We start from the raw sequence: 16,208 nt of genomic DNA, 5'->3' as shown, positions 1-16,208 counted from the left end.
TTTTTGATAGTCAGCTTTCTAGGAAGATAAAGCATGTAAGCGCTGACACGTTGGGTAAACAACTGCTTTATACAAACCAAAAACCTGAAATTTATGCTATAGGAAGAGAGGAGGGGGGCACAAGTCATTAGATTTAAAAAAAAAAAAAAGATTAAATCAGACTTTAAAATATTAGATTAAAATAATGAAAAAGAACAGGAAAAAAAAAAAAAAACAGAACCAGTTACTGGTCCAAAGAAAACGAACATCTGTAAAAGGCTTTTTCCAATTTATTATAAAATGCTAACTTCGGCTAAAATCAGTTATGCTTTTTACAATAAAACTAGAGGCCCATCGGTATACATTTCCACTGTATTTCACTTTAATAGCACGTTTTACAACACTGCACATAATAAAGCATGAACTATTGAGTGCTACATTATGCATAACATGACGTATAACACGTCTCTTGAACTTTTCTCACCTTCAATACTGTCTGTTCCATTAACATTAACTAGCTTAAAGGAATGTTAAAATGCTGTAGCCTAATTCGATCTTTAAAAATTTAAATTAAATAGGACTTTCTAAACCTTTTTTTTTAACGGGTACAATTTGGAGAGGACTGAGGCCAAGTTGGAACAAGCATACCTGTATTATTGGTTGAGTAATATATGGGTCTAGGTAAGGCATCAGTTTGCAGTATACATCAGCTGTACTTATTTGATGAGCTACCACTGTGATAAATCCTACGGCACCATAGCGTATCCATAGATTGGGATGACACAGAAATGGGGCTAAACAGGAAAAGAAAAAGGTATGGATTTAAACCATGTTCACAGTTTCAAACTATTGGGATAAACAAATTTTCACTTTATAACACAACTGATAAAGGGATTATACCCCAATGTTACTATCAGCTGTCTTCACATACTCAATTATCCTATGGCATAAACTCAACTCAATATACTAATATTATAATATTCTCTATCATACACATCAGCAATAATACCATAAAAGAATTTTTAGAGCTATTTATCTGACATTCTTTTAAATGAACAGGTTTGATCAAACCTAATATATCATTCATAAATTCATTCACAAGGCATTATGAATAGAACTAAAGGCAGAAAATATGATGCCCATTCTTAAAGAGTTTAAAATATAAGATTAGGGATGCCTGGGTGGCTCAGTCGTTTAAGCGTCTGCCTTCAGCTCAGGTCATGATCTCAGGGTCCTGGGATCGAGCCCGGCATCAGGCTCCCCGCTCAGTGGGGAGTCCGCTTGTCCCTCTCCTTCTGCCCCTCTCCTTCTGCCCCTCACCCCAGCTTGTGCTCTTTCTCTCTTTCTCTCTCTCTCGTTCTGCTCTCCCTCTCTCAAGGAAATAAAATCTTTCAAAAAATAATAAAAATTTATATATATATATATTAAACCAGAAAAGTAAATGAATATCTTTTCATCCCTTTTAACTATCTTGTGTATTACACTTAAAAATCAATGACTTCAGGGCGCCTGGGTGGCTCAGTTGGTTAAGCAACTGCCTTTGGCTCAGGTCATGATCCTGGAGTCCTGGGATCAAGTCCCGCATCGGGCTCCCTGCTCAGCAGGGAGTCTGCTTCTCCCTCTGACCCTCCCCCCTCTCATGTACTCTCTCTCTCTCTCCTTCTCACTCTCTCAAAATAAATAAATCTTTAAAAAAAAATCAATGACTTCAATTAATCAAAGTAAGATTTAGAATAAAATTAAAACTTTTAAACCCTTGATTTAGAATAAAACTTCTAAAAGAAAAAATACATGTGAATATATATAATTGTTCTAAGTATGCTAAAACATCAGCATTTAGAGGATATTAATTTTACAAGAAATGTAGGGTAAAAGAGAAATAAGAACACTGTCATATGCCAATATTACTTATATAAAAGAGAGGAGAAAAAATTTGTTCAAAATATCTGTCTCTGAAGTTCTCCCATTTCCAATTCTTTGAATTATACATGAAGGAGGTTTTGATTATTTCATAAGCACCATGCAGCCTCTGATACAACAACAAAGGAGGGCTGGTAGTTTCCCTTTGACAACAGGCAAAATGAAGACTGGAAAAATACTGAAGAACCTCCAGAAAGTAGCTAAACCCAAAATGACATGGCAGGAGTTAGGCACTGTATGAGCCTGAACTACTGGTCCCAATTCTTTACATTATCTCTGTTACACAACCACACTCTTTGCTTTGTGCTCATGGTATACAAAGGGTACTTTTCTGCCTCTTGCTTTTAGCTCAGTCATATCAACCTGCTCTGGCCAATGGGATATTAGCAGATATAACACTTACAGAGGCCTGAAATTTACTACATAGCTAGGCTTCCTGTCTCATGCTTCTGCCATCACCTACAACATAACCCAAGAAACTGCTGCCCATCTAACATGGGACACAGAATGAGACAGATGGATCACTGTCACCACAATCTGGAGATACAAAGCCTAAAGCAGAGCCACCCATGCAGCCCACACATTCATGATGAGAACCTTACTATAGCATTCACTGAGATTTTATGGTTGACTGTTGTACAGCATCATTGTATCAGTAAGTACCTGACACAAAGAACCTCAAGCACTCAAGAGGATTTCCTATAAACAGTGTATTTCATCTTCTCTCGATCCAATACATTCCAATTATATGGGAACAAGCATGAAGGAAGGGGAGTATGCATAATACCTAAGTGGGAAGAGTGTAGTTTTTTTTTCAAAACTGTCAAAGAAATCATGATGCCATTATCACCACCACCATTCCCTTTAATAATCACCACAATAGTCTATGCATAAAAACAGAACAGAGGGGCAGAGCAAGATGGCGGAGGAGTAGGAGACCTGGATTTCGTCTGGTCTCAGGAATTCAGCTGAATAGGGATCAAACCATTCTGAACACCTACGAACTCAACAGGAGATCAAAGAAGAGAGTAGCAACAACTCTCTGAACAGAAAAGTGACCACTTTCTGGAAGGTAGGACGTGCGGAGAAGTGAATCCGAGGCGATATTCGGGAGAATAGAAGGCGGGGGAGTGGGGCCTCCGTCGACTGCTTCTGGCAAGTGATAGAGCGGCGGAGCACAAAATCGGAACTTTTAGAAGTCGGCTCCGCTGAGGGACGTCGCTCCAGTGGCTAAGCGGGGGGGGGGTGGAACCCTCGCGGGACAGTGTGGTCTCAGGACCCTCGGGGTCACAGAAAGACCAGGGGTGCCTGAGTGCGGCAGAGCTCCCAGGTATCGGAGAAGGGAAGCCGGCTGCAGAGACAGAGCCGAGGCGCGGGCTCTCAGCTCGGGGTGGCCATAAAATGTGATCTGCAGCCCAGTCAGGCCACTGCTCTTCCAGCAGGGACCCAACAAGCGGCAGAGCCGGGGAGACTCCCCTTCCTCCCTGGGAAGGAGCGGCATGGGAGCGCACCGCAGGGATCTGCTGGGTTTGGAGACTCCACATGGGGTCCGGTGCCAGAGATAGAAATGCTCGGTCACAGGCCGGGTGAGCACGGAGTGCAGCCGGAGACCAGGGAGACGGGAGTGACTGCTTTTCTCTGGGGGCGCACTGAGGAGCGGGGCCCCGAGTTCTCAGCTCCTCCGAGTGGAGATTGGGAGGCCACCATTTTCACCCTGGTCCTCCAAAGCTGTACCGAGAGCTTGCAGGGAACGAAAGCTCCTGAGAGCAAACCTGAGCAGCTTGCTTAGCCCAGAGCGACAAGGGCGGGGCAATTCCGCCTCCAGCAAAGACATTTGGAAACCACAGCAACAGGCCCCTCCCCCAGAAGATCAGCACGAACAGCCAGCAAGCCAAGACCAAGTTTACCGATTAAGGAGAACAGGAGAACTCCAGCGCTAGGGCAATACTGCATATAGAATTCATGGCTTTTTTTACTATGATTTATTACTTTTTCAAAGTTAATTTTTTTAACTGTATTTTTTATTTTTCTTTTTCCCTTTTTCAACCAACATCTTATCAATCCCTTTTTTAAAAAAACATTTATTTTTCATTTTTAGAGTCATATTTTATCCCTTCATAGTAGTTACCCTTATTATTGGCATATATATATAAGTTGTTCTCTCTTTAAAATTTTGAGATACAGTTTCTTCTAACAGATCAAAATATACCCTAAATCACTAGTGTATGGCTTGGTTCTAATCTCCTGCCTGATCACATTCTCTCCATTTTTTTTTTTTAATCTTCTTCTTTCTTTTTTCAAACAACTTATCAATTCCTTTTATAAAATCTTTTATAATTTTTATCTTTACATTCATCTTCCATCTCTTCATTGTATCAACCCTTATTTTGTACATATATTTCTTTCTTTAAAATTTTAGGAGGCACTTTTTTCTAACAGACCAAAATACACCCAAAATCTACTGTGTGGCACTGATCTATGCACTAGCCTGATCATATCTGATCATATTCTGGTTTTTTTGTATTGTTCTGTTTTTGTTTTTATCTTTTTCTTTTTGTGTTTTTTTTTTTCTCTTTCTTTTTTCTTTCTTTCCCTTTCTTTTCCCCTGGTTTCAGATCTTTTCTGATTTGTATAGAGTATACTTCCTGGAGAAGTTATTAACCTGTTAGCATTTTGTTCTCTTCTTCATCTATTCTCCTCTGGACAAAATGACAAGACGAAAAAAATCACCTCAGCGAAAAGAACAAGAGGTAGTACCGTCTGCCAGGGACCTACTCAATACAGACATTAGTACAATGTCGGACCTAGAGTTCAGAATCATGACTTTAAAGATACTAGCTGGGCTTGAAAAAAGCGTGGAAGTTATTAGAGAAACCCTTTCTGGAGAAATAAAAGAACTAAAATCTAACCAAGTCGAAATCAAAAAGGCTATTGATGACGTGCAATCAAAAATGGGGGCACTAACTGCTAGGATAAATGAGGCAGAAGAGAGAATCAGCAATAGAGAAGACCAAATGATGGAAAATAAAGAGGCTGAGAAAAAGAGAGAGAAACAACTACAGGATCACGAGGGCAGAATTCGAGAGATAAGCGATACGATAAGACAAAACAATTGGGATCCCAGAAGAAGAAGAAAGAGAGAGAGGGGCAGAAGGTATATTGGAGCAAATAATAGCAGAGAACTTCCTAATGTGGGGAAGGAAACAGGCATCAAAATCCAGGAGGCACAGAGAACCCCTCTCAAAATCAATAATAATAGGTCAACATCCCGACATCTAATACTAAAACTTAGGAGTCTCAGAGACAAAGAGAAAATCCTGAAAGCAGCTCGGGAGAAGAGATATGTAACCTACAATGGTAGAATTATTAGATTGGCAACAGACCTATCCACAGAGACGTGGCAGGCCAGAAAGGACTGGCATGAGATCTTCAGAATACTAAACGAGAAAAATATGTAGCCAAGAATACTATAGCCAGCTAGGCTCTCATTGAAAATTGAAGGAGAGATAAAAAGCTTCCAGGACAAACAAAAACTAAAGGAATTTGCAAACACAAAACCAGCCCTCCAAGAAATATTGAAAGGGGTCCTCTAAGCAAAGGGAGAGCCTAAAAGCAGCATAGATCAGAAAGGAACACAGACAATATACAGTCACAGTCACCTTACAGGCAATACCATGGCACTAAATTCATACCTTTCAATAGTTACCCTGAATGTAAATGGGCTAAATGCCCCAATCAAAAGACACAGGCTATCAGATTGGATTAAAAAACAAGACCTATCGATATGCTGTCTGCAAGAGACTCATTTTAGACCCAAAGACACCCCCAGATTGAAAGTGAGGGGGTGGAAAACCATTTCCCATACTAATGGACACCAAAAGAAAGCTGGGGTGGCAACCCTTATATCAGACAAACTAGATTTTAAAACAAAGACTGTAATAAGAGATGAAGAAGGACACTATATCCTACTTAAAGGGTCTATACAACAAGAAGATCTAACAATTGTAAATATCTATGCCCCTAACATGGGAACAGCCAATTATATAAGGCAATTAATAACCAAAGCGAAGAAACACATTGACAACAATACAATAATAGTGGGGGACTTTAACACCCCTCTGACTGAAATGGACAGATCATCTAAGCAAAAGATCAACAAGGAAATAAAGACTTTAAATGACACACTGGACCAAATGGACTTCACAGACATATTCAGAACATTCCATCCCAAAGCAACGGAATACACATTCTTCTCTAGTGCCCATGGAACATTCTCCAGAATTGATCACATCCTAGGTCACAAATCAGGTCTCAACCGGTACCAAAAGATTGGGATTATTCCCTGCATATTTTCAGACCACAATGCTTTGAAACTAGAACTCAGTCACAAGAGGAAAGTCGGAAAGAACTCAAATACATGGAGGCTAAAGAGCATCCTACTAAAGAATGAATGGGTCAATCAGGAAATTAAAGAAGAATTAAAAATATGCATGGAAACCAATGAAAATGAAAACACAACTGTTCAAAATCTTTGGGATACAGCAAAGGCAGTCCTGAGAGGAAAGTATATAGCAATACAAGCCTTTCTCAAGAAACAAGAAAGGTCTCAAATACACAACCTAACCCTACACCTAAAGGAGCTGGAGAAAGAACAGCAAATAAAGCCTAAACCCAGCAGGAGAAGAGAAATCATAAAGATCAGAGCAGAAATCAATGAACTAGAAACCAAAAGAACAGTAGAACAGATCAACGAAACTAGGAGCTGGTTCTTTGAAAGAATTAACGAGATTGATAAACCCCTGGCCAGACTGATCAAAAAGAAAACAGAAATGACCCAAATCAACAAAATCATGAATGAAAGAGGAGAGATCACAACCAACACCAAAGAAATACAAACAATTCTAAGAACATATTATGAGCAACTCTATGCCAGCAAATTAGATAACCTGGAAGAAATGGGTGCATTCCTAGAGATGTATCAACTATCAAAATTGAACCAGGAAGAAACAGAAAACCTGAACAGACCTATAACAACTAAGGAAATTGAAGCAGTCATCAAAAATCTCCCAACAAACAAAAGCCCAGGGCCAGATGGCTTCCCAGGGGAATTCTATCAAACATTTAAAATAGAATTAATACCTATTCTCCTGAAACTGTTCCAAAAAATAGAAATGGAAGGAAAACTTCCAAACTCATTTTATGAGGCCACCATTACCTTGATCCCAAAACCAGACAAAGACCCCATCAAAAAGGAGAATTACAGACCGATATCCTTGATGAACATGGATGCAAAAATTCTCACCAAAATACTCGCCAATAGGATCCAACAGTATATTAAAAGGATTATTCACCACGACCAAGTGGGATTTATCCCTGGGCTGCAAGGATGGTTCAACATCCGCAAATCAATCAACGTGATACAATACATTAACAAAAGAAGAACAAGAATCATATGATCCTCTCAATAGATGCAGAAAAAGCATTTGACAAAGGACAGCATCCTTTCTTGATCAAAACTCTTCAGAGTATAGAGTTGGGGATACATACCTCAATATCATAAAAGCCATCTATGAAAAACCTACAGCGAATATTCTTAATGGGGAAAAGCTAAGAGCTTTTCCCCTAAGGTCAGGAACGTGGCAGGGATGTCCACTATTACCACTGCTATTCAACATAGTGTTAGAAGTCTTAGCCACAGCAATCAGACAACAAAAAGAAATCAAAGGCATCCAAATCGGCAAAGAGGAAGTCAAACTCTCACTCTTTGCAGATGATAGGATACTGTATGTGGAAAACCCAAAAGACTCCACCCCAAAACTGCTAGAACTCATACAGGAATTCAGTCAAGTAGCAGGCTATAAAATCAATGCACAGAAATCAGTGGCATTCCTATACACCAACAACAAGACAGAAGAGAGACAAATCAAGCAGTCGATCCCATTTACAATTGCACCCAAAACCATAAGATACCTAGGAATAAATTTAACCAAAGAGGCAAAGGATCTGTACTCAGAAAACTATAAAATACTCATGAAAGAAATTGAAGAAGACACAAAGAAATGGAAAAACGTTCCATGCTCATGGACTGGAAGAACCAACATTGTGAAGATGTCAATGCTACCTAGAGCAATCTACACATTCAATGCAATCCCCATCAAAATACCATCCACTTTTTTCAAAGAAATGGAACAAATAATCCTAAAATTTGTATGGAACCAGAAGAGACCCCGAATAGCCAGAGGAATATGGAAAAAGAAAAGCAAAGCTGGTGGCATCCCAATTCCGGACTTCCAGCTCTATTACAAAGCTGTCATCATCAAGACAGTATGGTACTGGCACAAAAACAGACACATAGATCAATGGAACAGAATAGAGAGTCCAGAAATGGACCCTCAACTCTATGGTCAACTTATCTTTGACAAAGCAGGAAAGAATGTCCAATGGCAAAAAGACAGTCTCTTCAACAAATGGTGTTGGGAAAATTGGAGAGCCACATGCAGAAGAATGAAACTGGACCATTTCCTTACACCACACACAAAAATAGACTCCAAATGGTTGAAAGACCTAAACGTGAGACAGGAGGCCATCAAAATCCTAAAGGAGAACACAGGCAGCAACCTCTTCCTAGAAACATCCCCAAAGGCAAGGGAAGCCAGGGCAAAAATGAACTATTGGGATTTCATCAAGATAAAAAGCTTTTGCACAGCAAAAGAAACAGTCCACAAAACCAAAAGACAACCGACAGAATGGGAGAAAATATTTGCAAATGACATATCAGATAAAGGGCTAGTATCCAAAATCTATAAAGAACTTATCAAACACAACACCCAAAGAACAAATAATCCAATCAAGAAATGGGCAGAAGATATGAACAGACATTTTTCCAAAGAAGACATCCAAATGGCCAACAGACACATGAAAAAGTGCTCAACGTCGCTCGGCATCAGGGAAATCCAAATCAAAACCTCAATGAGATACCACCTCACACCCGTCAGAATGGCTAAAATTAACAAGTCATGAAACGACAGATGTTGGCGGGGATGTGGAGAAAGGGGAACCCTCCTACACTGTTGGTGGGAATGCAAGCTGGTGCAACCACTCTGGAAAACAGTATGGAGGTTCCTCAAACAGTTGAAAATAGAGCTACCATACGATCCAGCAATTGCACTACTGGGTATTTACCACAAAGATACCAATGTAGGGATCCGAAGGGGTACTTGCACCCCGATGTTTATAGCAGCAATGTCCACAATAGCCAAACTGTGGAAAGAGCCAAGATGTCCATCGACAGATGAATGGATAAAGAAGATGTGGTATATATACACAATGGGATGTTATGCAGCCATCAAAAGGAATGAGATCTTGCCATTTGCAATGACGTGGATGGAACTGGAGGGTGTTATGCTGAGTGAAATAAGTCAATCAGAGAAAGACATGTATCATATGACCTCACTGATATGAGGAATTCTTAATCTCAGGAAACAAATTGAGGGTTGCTAGAGTGATGGGGGGGTGGGAGGGATGGGGTGGCTGGGTGATAGACAGTGGGGAGGGTATGTGCTAATGGTGAGCACTGTGAATTGTGCAAGACTGTTGAATCATAGATCTGTACTTCTGAAACAAATAATACAACATATATAGAAAAAAGAAAAAGAAGAAGATAGCAGGAGACGATCTCGTCTGATCTCGGTAGCTAAGCAGGGTCGGGCCTGGTTAGTACTTGGATGGGAGAAGATAGCAGGAGGGGAAGAATAAAGGGGAGTAAGTCAGAGGGGGAGATGAACCATGAGAGACAATGGACTCTGAAAAACAAACTGAGGGTTCTAGAGGGGAGGAGGGTGGGGGGATGGGTTAGCCTGGGGATGGGTATTAAAGAGGGCACATTCTGCGTGGAGCACTGGGTGTTATGCACAAACAATGAATCATGGAATACTACATCAAAAACTAATGATGTAATGTATGGTGATTAACATAACAATAAAAAATTTATAAAAAAACAGAACAGAGAGATGTATACAGTTTATGTTCTAAAGGTGTTTCTAAATTACTAAAAATTGTTTTTGCTTTGAAATAGTTCAAAATGCCAACGGATAATTATTTACTTGATTTTTTTCAGCAAAGCTTTGTCCCCCCCCAGATAGTACCAAATTCAGTTCCAGTTCTAAGGGAGGTCCCTATCCAAGAAGTTGTACCATATTGAGTTTATTCTATACCTAAAGATAAAGATACACTTATTTTAATGCTAAAGATACAGAGTGTCCCATATGTTCATCCTATGATCAATGACAAGAAACAGCAGAACACAGAAAAATCTCTGTAAAATTTGAGAAGAGGGATAAAAAACTATATTTATGATGATTTTTGCTTAAAAATTGAGAGACATCCATTTTTCAGATAAATAAAATGCTAATTATAAGCTACATTAAGTCTCAAAAAAAGTTTCCAAGTAATTAGGCAATAGAAGAAATGTATTATATGAGGGGCGCCTGGGTGGCTCAGTCGTTAAGTGTCTGCCTTCCGCTCAGGTCATGATCCCAGGGTCCTGGGATGCAGCCCTGCATCGGGCTCCCTGCTCAGCTCCCTGCTCTCGCTGTACCCCTCCCCACCAACTCATGCTCTCTCTCTCTCTCAAGTAAAGTCTTTTTAAAAAAAAGAAAAATTATATGAAATTAGAACATACATGTACATATTTATATACAGAGAATATTCATTAAAATAAGGAGGATCAAAGTCAAAGGCAAGAAAAACTTGACCCATAAAGGTAATGCCACTTTCATAGGAGAAAAAAGAAAGCACTATGTGAGAATTCAGAAAATGAAAATGAGCAGGAAAACATTCCATATAGCATGACATGCATGTTAAGACAATACATTTTCTCCTTAATATTATTATGGAAACACTGCTTTCTATATCTGTCCTTACACTACACGGCGCTCCTTAGCTTATATGAAAAACCAAAAACAATTCAATGTAATCGAGATTCTCATCATGATTGTGGTACCAATACTCAACAATTTCTAAAATTTGTAATTATTTTGAACGTATTCATAAAAAATTCAAACCAAATTAAGATTATAAACTAAAAGAACAACTAACTATAGCTCTTAGAGTGTAAAATAAGAAACCTCCATATAAATTTTCCACAAATATATTTTAAAAAGCTATATTCATGCCTTCAAAATTTCCAGAAATTTTGGACGCCTGGGTGGCTCAGCTGGTTAAGCATCTGCCTTCGGCTCGGGTCGTGATCCCGGGGTCCTGGGATCAAGTCCCCACATCGGGCTCCCTGCTCAGCGGGAAGCCTGCTTCTCCCTCTCCCTCTGTCTGCCGCTCCCCCTGCTTGTGCTCTCTCCCTCTGACAAATAAATAAAACCTTAAAAAACAGAATGTTTAAAAAAAAAATTCCAGAAATTTTATACATCTCTACAAGCTACTACCTACTTTCTCAACAATCAAAATAAATCGTAACACCTTTGTCTTTTTTCTCTGATGACTGCCTCAAGAATAACCTATAACCAAATCTAACCAATATTGGCTTTCTATTAATTTTCTTTGGCAAAGCATTTAGCAGCAATTAAGCATTTTATCCAAAAAAGGCAATTTTCTAAGATTTCATGTCCTCTCAAGACAGAGCCAACTTAGTATCTTATATTGCTTACTATCTTAAAATGAAGTGATAAGAAGACTAAAAGTTCCAGATATTCTTAATTTTAGAAAGTGTGGTATTTACTTGTTTGCCCTTATTCTGAATTTCAAGTTGAGGGAAATAGGCTAAGTACTATAAAGGTTAAACATTAATTCTTTTCATCAGTTAATAAAATTGTTAGTAGTAACTTCAACACTATGAATTCTTAGGTGGCAATCAGTGCAATGACAGATGTCACAGACAATCCTGTACATTCAATTTCAACTTCCTGATGAGTGATCAATTGTTCAAAAAATAGGTTGACTCTCCAAAACAGTTAAAGACTTTATCTACATCATGTTAAAAAGAAAACAAAACAATCTATTTTTCAAGTTAAAGACTTAAGTACAGATAAAAACAAAGAGCTAGGGGTGCCTGGGTGGCTCAGATGGTTGAGCGTCTGCCTTCAGCTCGGGTCATGATCCCAGGGTCCTGGGATCGAGTCCCGCATCGGGCTCCCTGCTCCTTGGGAGCCTGCTTCTCCCTCTGCCTCTATCTCTCTGTCTCTCATGAATAAATAAATAAAATCTTTAAAAAAAAAAAAAAAAGAGCTATTTCCCAAGCTGGGCTAGAGGACCAAATGATCTTGTTTGTTTGCCTGCCTGTCTCTTGTATACATGCAAGCATACATGAACGTGCACTTAAGTGTGCACACAGACACACACACACAAGGGACAATAAAGTTGAAAATCTGACTCTATATTGCCTAGAATTTTTACAACGCTCTCTCATTTGTTATTTCTCTTAAGACACCCTTAATTTTCTACTTCTAATTTCAAGAAACAGAAACTTACCAATATCACTGGCAAATTCATAGACATGGGGTTTTTGCAGCAGCCCTAACTGGCACATACAGGTAAGGGCATTAAGAGCTTTAACAATAACAAATTCCTCAGCATCACTAAGACCTTGTTGCAGCAGGGGTTTGAGAATTGAGGAGCTCTGCCAACCAACATACGCAGCAACACCTGAAAGAGAAGCAACATTATATGATTATTCTATACCTGAAAGTACAAATGCCATTAAGTTAAACAATAAAATTAATCAAAACCCAAATATATTGAGCAACAATCCAGGATAGGCCATTGCACTTCCTACTCAGCACAATATATGAAAAAGATCCATACCAAAGCAAATCACCAAGAAATTCTGGAACACCAAGGGAAAAAAAAAGATCTTATGAACTTAGAGAAAGAAAAATATGTCCCCTAAAAAGGAAAGAGGAACAATGAAAACGATCTTCACAATATAATCTTTAGGAACAATGGAGGCTAGAACACAACAGAGCAAGACCTCCAAAGTTGTCAAATAAACTTTACACTTAAACTGCCAATAAAATAAGAGAACAAAATCATTTTAAAACATACAAAGACTAACCAGGTTGACTTCCCATGCAACCCTACCTAAGAAAGTTTCTTGAGGATGTCCTTCAGCAAAATAAAAAAAAAAAATGCAGAATATACAAAAATGACAGATACAGTAACCCAGGAATTCAAGGGGATAAACTGATAATAGCTAGCAAAGATTCAGAAATCAATCAGCCAAATTAGAACAAAAAGCCAATAAATTTCAAAAATGTTATCAAAAAGAAAAATGGAACAGATTACAAGCAATAGGTAAAACTGGTAAGAAAGAAGCTTGATATTAGACAAGGTAAAGAAGATGTATCACTTTCTTTTGAAAGGAAAACAAAGGAATCTGAAAGCCCAGAACAAAAAATTGTTCCAGAAAATAATGGTATAAATAAAAAGTAAATTAAAAAATGTGCAATATCCTTAATAATCTGCAGAAGACAGGAAGAAGAATCCACTGATGACATGCTAAATATTTTCATCAAGTGATAAAGGAGTCATGGCATTAGAACTGTGGCGAAGCAAATATAGTACACTACTTGGTTTTAAAGTCAATAAAATTTACACATAATCATGTAAATTTTGCTTTGAAATTTCAGAATCAGTCTATACAAGCACAAGACTTTATTATGACTACAGAACAAAATATAAATATTATCAACTATGCAATGCATTTGTTAGTTGAACTGTCAATCAATAATTGGCTGAAAGAACCAACCAACAAGGAAAAGGAGAAAGAGAAAGGGGCACTCATCTCCTTGTAGTCCAGAAGTAGATCAATAAGTAGGTTTAATTATTCAAAGTTATAAAAACAACACACAAAAACTAAAGCACTGAAAATAGTGATCTACATCTCAAAACCAGAGGGGAAGAGGGATCAGGAAATGGTATGAGTTAAAACTTCATGTGGCATAGGGGAGCCTGGGTGGCTCAGTTGTTAAGCGTCTTCCTTCAGCTCAGGTCATGGTCCCAGGGTCCTGGGATCAAGGCCCACATCAAGCCCCGCATCAAGCCCCGCATCAGGCTCCCTGCTCGGCAGGGAGCCTGCTTCTCCTTCTCCCACTCCCCCTGCTTGTGTTCCCTCTCTCCTGTGTCTCTCTCTGTCAAATAAATAAATAAAAGCTTAAAAAAAAAACAAAAAAAACCTTCATGTGGCATAGAAAAAAAGTCAAGAGACTAAAGTCTAAAGTCAATAATTCTTAAAAGTAGTAGAAAAATATTAGAGATATGGCAATAAACACCTGAAGATATCAAACTAAAAACAAAATCCAGAGTGGTTGCTTCTGGAAAATGCAACTATTGCTTTTAATACATTGCAGACTTTGAATAATTTACAAAAGCTTATTTCTCCTATAATTGATAAGTAATTACAGAAATTTTTTCTTTAATAAAAGGAAAAATACTACCTAAAATCCCAGCGGATTATATTTAGGAACTTTACAAAGTTAGAAACATATAATGAGCCAAAATAGCTCAAAATCCTTTGGAAAATAAGATTGACATCTGGAGAGCTTAACCTACTAGATACTAAAGTTGCTTATAAATCTAGAATAATTATGGCACCTGGGTGGCTCAGATGGTTAAGCGTCTGCCTTCGGCTCGGGTCATGATCCCAGGGTCCTGGGATCGAGTCCCGCATCAGGCTCCCTGCTCCTTGGGAGCCTGCTTCTTCTCCCTCTGCCTCTCTCTCTCTCTCTCTCATGAATAAATAAATAAAAAGTTTTAAAAAATAATAATAATTATGATATAATAAATATAACTATAATAAAAGAATATAAAATTGAGTACACAAATGAGAAATCAAGGGAACAGAACAGATACCAAGAAAACTAAAACTGAAAGACACAAGCATGCAACACATAATAACATAAGCTTCATCAATCAATGGGAAAGAAATGAAATGTTTAGTGTCAGGAAAACTGATTATTTTTCTGAGGAAAATCAGATTTCACTTTATACCACAGACCAAAATAACGAACAATTAAACAGTTAAGTGTGAAAAATAAAGCATTATAAAAAAAAGATGTGCACCCAACAGATTATTAACCTAACAAGTTACTTGAGCAAAGTATTTGCCACTGATTAAAAATTTTAATGTACATTTATAAAAGGCTCAAAACAGAGGCGCCTGGGTGGCTCAGTTGTTAAGCATCTGCCTTCGGCTCAGGTCGTGATTCCGGGGTCCTAGAATCAAGCCCCGCACTGGGCTCCCTGCTCAGCGGGGAGACTGCTTCTCCCTCTCCCTCCGCCTGCCTCTCTGCCTACTTCTGCTTTCTCTCTCTCTGTCAAATAAATAAATAAAATCTTTAAGAAAAAAAAAGACCAATAAATAAAAAGTACAGAATAAGAAGTATGAATGAGTCATCAACATGAGAAATTTTTCACCTCCACAAATAAGCACAGAAATATCCATCAAAACAAGTTATCATTTTACCATACCAACAGGCAAAGATTATGTGAAGCCTATTCCATGCTAAAGGGTATGCAGTAGGGTCAAACAATGCTGATCAGAATGGAAAATGATACAACGTTTTTTGAAATGCTTATAAAATATATCAGGAGTTTTAAAAATATATTCATATTCTTTAACCCAATAATTAAAATTTCAGACTTCTATCCTCAGAAAATAATAAGCAGCAAATACTTATGTAAAATATTATCTCTATATGAAAGGAAAAAAACAAAAATAATTTAAATATCCACAATTGATAAATTTTGCTAAAACCATATAATGGAATATCTTCATCTATTAAATTATGGTTTCAAAAAAAATTTAAGATTTCACTTATTTATCTGACAGAGAGAGCACAAGCAGGGGGAGCAGCAGGCAGAGGCAGAGGGAGAAGCAGGCTCCCCGCTGAGCAGGGAGACTGATGTGGGGCTCGATCCCACGACCCTGGGATCATGACCTGAGCCAAAGGCAGATGCTTAACCAACTGAGCCACCCAGGCACGCTGGTTTCAAAAAAATTTTAATGACATGAGAAAAAGCTTAGAATATGTCACCAGAAAAAAAATTAAAAAATAATAAGATTAAAAAGTAATATAATACATACATAATACTTCTGTGCCCAGCACTACTACATATGTTAGTTCATTTTATCTTCACAACAGAATAGATAGGTACTATTATTTTTCTTAAGATTTTATTTGAGAGAGAGAGCACACACACGCATGCACGCACAAGCGGTGGGGGGGGGGGGGGCAGGTGGAGGCTCCCTGCTAAGCAGGGAGCGAAGCAGGGCTTGATCCCAGGACTGGGAATCATGACCC

The 16,208-nt window shown here is 38.4% G+C and overlaps 1 protein-coding gene across 5 annotated transcripts in view; it reads right to left on the bottom strand.

Annotated features, from left to right (window-relative positions):
• The window catches only part of PIK3R4 (phosphoinositide-3-kinase regulatory subunit 4), a 90,655-nt gene that overhangs the window by 50,691 nt on the left and 23,756 nt on the right, over window positions 1-16,208 (bottom strand). For all 5 annotated transcript variants that reach the window (XM_028099172.1, XM_028099171.1, XM_028099174.1 and 2 more), the window contains exons 7-8: window positions 12,379-12,552; window positions 628-773 (exon numbers count right to left, since the gene is read on the bottom strand). In XM_028099172.1, coding sequence (XP_027954973.1) covers window positions 628-773; window positions 12,379-12,552 — 320 coding nt within the window. The remainder of the gene's footprint in view (window positions 1-627; window positions 774-12,378; window positions 12,553-16,208) is intronic.

The sequence above is a fragment of the Eumetopias jubatus genome, unplaced genomic scaffold, assembly GCF_037043125.1.
Source record: "Eumetopias jubatus isolate StellerSeaLion01/CBP00866 unplaced genomic scaffold, mEumJub1_p1.0 scaffold_1, whole genome shotgun sequence".
Taxonomy (NCBI): Eukaryota; Metazoa; Chordata; class Mammalia; order Carnivora; family Otariidae; genus Eumetopias; species Eumetopias jubatus.
The sequence above is the reverse complement of the archived record's forward strand: the minus strand, read 5'-3'. Positions and strand labels throughout refer to the sequence as shown.